The sequence below is a fragment of the Oratosquilla oratoria genome, chromosome 1 (genome assembly GCF_046742065.1).
Source record: "Oratosquilla oratoria isolate Oo_2021 chromosome 1, ASM4674206v1, whole genome shotgun sequence".
In the NCBI taxonomy this organism is placed as follows: Eukaryota; Metazoa; Arthropoda; class Malacostraca; order Stomatopoda; family Squillidae; genus Oratosquilla; species Oratosquilla oratoria.
This window is the reverse complement of record NC_134777.1, coordinates 114,967,926-114,972,184: the sequence shown is the minus strand read 5'-3', so window position 1 is coordinate 114,972,184 and position 4,259 is coordinate 114,967,926. Positions and strand designations below refer to the sequence as shown.

Here is a 4,259-nt window from a genome sequence, read left to right as displayed (position 1 = left end):
AAACTGAAAAATTGAGTGTTATGAAATAGAGAGTAAGAAGTTAAGAAAATTGTATATATAAGAAAAAAAATAGAACATGACATAAAATGACTAAAAACGGGTAAACACGAAATATTACGGAAGAGGAAAAAAAAATAAAAACGAAAACTGAAAATTATGAAAATATACGAAAAGTGAAAAATTATTTTAAAAATTAAAAATACGAAAAACTAACAATATAAATTACGGGAAAAACGTAAAGTGAATATTACAAACCAACGAAAAAGTTATAATAAATAAAAAAAAATGAAACATTACGAAAACATAAATGAAATTTTATGACAATTGAAAAAGGATAAAAATTTAATATATATATTTAATGGAAAAACTATATAAATAATAAAAGATACTGATAAATATGAAAGAAAAACTTAATGTTTGAAAACTTTTTGTTTTAATATACCAAGCATTAAGTACATGAAGAACATTAATGAAAAAATATAGATAGATAGAAATACAAGAAAGATAATGTTTTAATTTTCTTTTATGTGTTAAGCACATTAAGTATATCAGGAACATTAAAAAAAGGAAAAAAAAACTAATGATATAGTACTTTTTGTCTTAATGCACTCAGCACATTATATACATTAAAAGCATAAAAGCACTTAATGATTGATACACATTAACTCCTTGACCTTAGGGAGCTTTCCCTCGGCTGAATAAAACCGCTTGGCGACAACCACACTAAAACTCATGAGTTGACATCCGCGATTAACGAGTAAAAATAATATAAAAAATATATTAAATTAAATAATATAAAACAGAAATAAAAACACTTAAATTAGACTGGAGATAACTATTCGAGTATAAAAGTATATTCAATCCATTGCGCGGAGAAAGAAATATTTGATGACTTCATGCTTTTCCTCGAATACGTCCTACTGGTGAGGTTGATCTTAGGTCAAGGCGCGTCGACGGCCGGGAAGCCCAGATCGCGTCAAGTCAAGGGGAAGGACCAAGACTTGGGGAAGGCCGGGAGTTCCACCTCCACCTCTCCTCGACCAAGGGGAGTCCCGAGTCCCACTCAGAATATATATATATAAACCTCGACAGGCCTGGGACGTCCTGACTCCTTCCCTCGCACTCTAAGGATAACAAGGAGGAACTTTCTTCTCCAGGTGAGTGTCTTCGACCAAGAGCTGTGGGTGTGTGAGACTCGACCATTGGGTCTCAGGAACCAAGGCTTTCGGGCGTTTTAGGTCTGCCAAAGGTGTGCAGAACTCTGAACATTTCTGGTTGCTTGTGATTATATATTCGAACAATTCCTTTCTCTTTTTTCTTCTGAAAAAGGGAAGTTGATCAAGTGAAGGCTCTTGTGCAAAGAAAGGAAAATCAAAAGACAAGATTCACCTCAAGGCAGTATACGGTTGAAGAAGTGCGTTTGTTAATTCAACAATTGATTAAAAGGAATAGACCTACCCCCATCAAACCTACGCTACAATTTTTACCCCAAAAGACGTTTTCCGAGTGGTTTTCTTCGCTGGTCCTCGATGAGTTTACTCAGAAATTGAATTATGGGAGATTTAAGTCCGGAATGGCAACCGAAGACGAGGGAGATGGCGAATGGAACGACGACACTGAGGACGCGTCCCGTTGCAAGGCGACTCTTCGTTCCTCAGAACTTCGTGTTAATTTTTTTTTCTTAATCTTTGTCCTCATAAGGTGTTGTCTCTACCATGACAATCTATATTAATATTTTTGTTTAGAAAATATGAGTTGTAGTCTTGGTGTAATTAGTGATGTTGATGAACTGAGAAGGGGATGTGGCCGGTGGAGTTCAGGTCGAGAAGCAACAGATTGTCGTTTCTTGTTGTGGATTTAAATTGTTACAAAAAACTTTTGTTTACAACATTCTAGACTATTCTAAAAACATCTCAAAAGTGCGTAGAAAGTTTGTGTTTTCTTATTCAGAATAAGACATCATTCATATTCTTGATATATGAATAAAAGAATATGAAGTTCAGTAAATAAAAAAACAAAACAAAACAAAACATGGGAACCGAAGACGTGCCTGATCCGACATGAATTCGTGACCTCCGCGCGTGACTCCGAGAGTTTTACTGCCTTGCATGGTCTCTTCTACTTTTGTTTTCAACTAGAGTAATTTATTCAGATCTAAAAAATCTCACTTTTTCATTTCTTGTGAGTGTCATCGTTACGCACCTTTATTCCAGTCAGCGCAAATCAATTCTATTCTACCAAGAGAAAACCCTCACGCCTCAAGATGATTAAGGTTCATCTCGATCAACTCGTATATACATACTAGGACAAGATTGTCAAACTATTTATTTTGTATCCTTTGAGCACTCTATTCGAGTACTCACCTTTGGTTGCTCAGACCAAACGATACAACGTTACACTTAGTTTGACAAGAAAAAAGAATAACTACCTCCAGGGGAGGTATCCCAAAGGAGCTTGGATACACAATGCTTTACGTGACAGCAATGGCTAGTGTGTGGCGAGGTGTCTTTCTCTAGTACCGTGTGCAAAATCATCTCTTGCTCTTTAGTGTTTAAAAAAGTGCTGACTTGTTACAAGGTAAAGTATTATCCACTATATTCAAAGTCCGCGTGTTCCAAAACGAGTTCTATCCGGTTGGCGTCGGCTCACGTCTCGTTTCTGAACATTATTTTCGCTTCGAGTGCTCGTTTTGTCACATCGCAACGTGCTGCTCTTGGTAGGTACAAGTAAGATTGGAGTATTATACTATTTTGATAGTCCTAGTAGGCCAGGGAAAGGGATCCTGGTGAAACAGGGTCTTCTCACGTCCTAAACAGAACCGTCAGGCAATATGATGTGTGACAATACATACACACACATGCATACAATTCTGTTTGGATTTTTTTTTTCATAGAGTATAATTGGTATCATTACCTTTCAGATGTGGCTCTACGTGGTGGCTCTGTCGGGGCTCTTGGCCTCCTCCTCAGCCGTGCCTGAGGCCTACGGATCCGGCTACGTGTCGTCCGGACACGGCTCAAGTCGCCCCGTGGGAGGAGTGGTCGGCGGAGTTCGACCCGTCAGTGGAGTTGTCGGCGGAGTTCGACCCGTCGTAGGAGTCGGAGGAGGAGGTTTCACGCATGGAGGAGGAGTTGTCAGCGGAGTTCGACCCGTCGGAGGAGTTCGACCCGTCGGAGGAGTTCGACCCGTCGTAGGAGTTCGACCCGTCGTAGGAGTAGTCGGAGGAGGAGGAGGTTTCACGCATGGAGGAGGAGTTGTCAGTGGAGGAGTTCGACCCGTCGGAGGAGTTCGACCCGTCGGAGGCGTTGTAGGAGGAGGAGTTGTGGGAGGAGGCTTCCCTCACGGAGGAGGAGTTGTAGGAGGAGGAGGAGGAGTTGTAGGGGGAGGCTTCCCTCATGGAGGAGGAGTTGTAGGAGGAGGAGGAGGAGGTTTCCCTCACGGAGGAGGAGTCGTGGGGGGAGGAGGAGGAGGAGGTTTCCCTCACGGAGGAGGAGTCGTGGGGGGAGGAGGAGGAGGAGGTTTCCCTCACGGAGGAGGAGTCGTGGGGGGAGGAAGTGTTGGAGGAGTTGTTGGAGGAGGAGGAGTTGTTGGAGGAGGAAGTTTCGGTACCGGTGGAGGCGGCTACGGTAGTGGTGGTGGCCGTCTGAGCTGCAAGTTCTACTGCAAGAACCAACTCACCAAGAAGTACTTCTGCTGCGGGGCAGGTAAGTACCTGGACGGGTCCCCCTTATTATTCTAGTTCTTCTTCTTCTTCTTCTTCTTCTTCTTCTTCTTCTTCTTCTTCTTCTTCTTCTTCTTCTTCTTCTTCTTCTTCTTCTTCTTCTTCTTCTTCTTCTTCTTCTTCTTCTTCTTCTTCTTCTTCTTCTTCTTCTTCTTCTTCTTCTTCTTCTTCTTCTTCTTCTTCTTCTTCTTCTTCTTCTTCTTCTTCTTCTTCTTCTTCTTCTTCTTCTTCTTCTTCTTCTTCTTCTTCTTCTTCTTCTTCTTCTTCTTCTTCTTCTTCTTCTTCTTCTTCTTCTTCTTCTTCTTCTTCTTCTTCTTCTTCTTCTTCTTCTTCTTCTTCTTCATCTTCTTTTTCTTCTATTTCTTCCTTTTCTTCTTCTTCTCATTCTTTTTCTCCTTCTCCCTCTAGTTATCCTTTTTGTTCTTCTTTTTTCCTTTTCCTTTCAGTGTACCCACAAAGAGCCAAGACGAACAGAAAATCAAATGGGCCTTGTCTGGGTGTCGGACGGGTGAAGGGTGGGTGCATGCCTCACAAGGGA

At 41.1% G+C, this 4,259-nt stretch overlaps 1 protein-coding gene across 5 annotated transcripts in view; it reads left to right on the top strand.

Annotated features, from left to right (window-relative positions):
- The first annotated feature begins 1,000 nt into the window (after window positions 1-1,000).
- LOC143024849 (uncharacterized) overlaps window positions 1,001-4,259 on the top strand; it is an 18,989-nt gene continuing 15,730 nt past the window's right edge. Inside the window, exons 1-3 of one of the 5 annotated variants that reach the window (XR_012966314.1) lie at window positions 1,001-1,157; window positions 2,921-3,428; window positions 3,519-3,704. Coding sequence is in view for 2 of the 5 variants with exons in the window: in XM_076184146.1 (XP_076040261.1) it covers window positions 2,921-3,233 (313 nt within the window). In the remaining 3 variants the exon portion in view is untranslated. Of the gene's footprint in view, window positions 1,250-2,920; window positions 3,474-3,518; window positions 3,705-4,259 lie in introns of all 5 variants that reach the window. The other 4 variants (XR_012966315.1, XR_012966316.1, XM_076184146.1 and 1 more) reach the window with 4 other exon arrangements.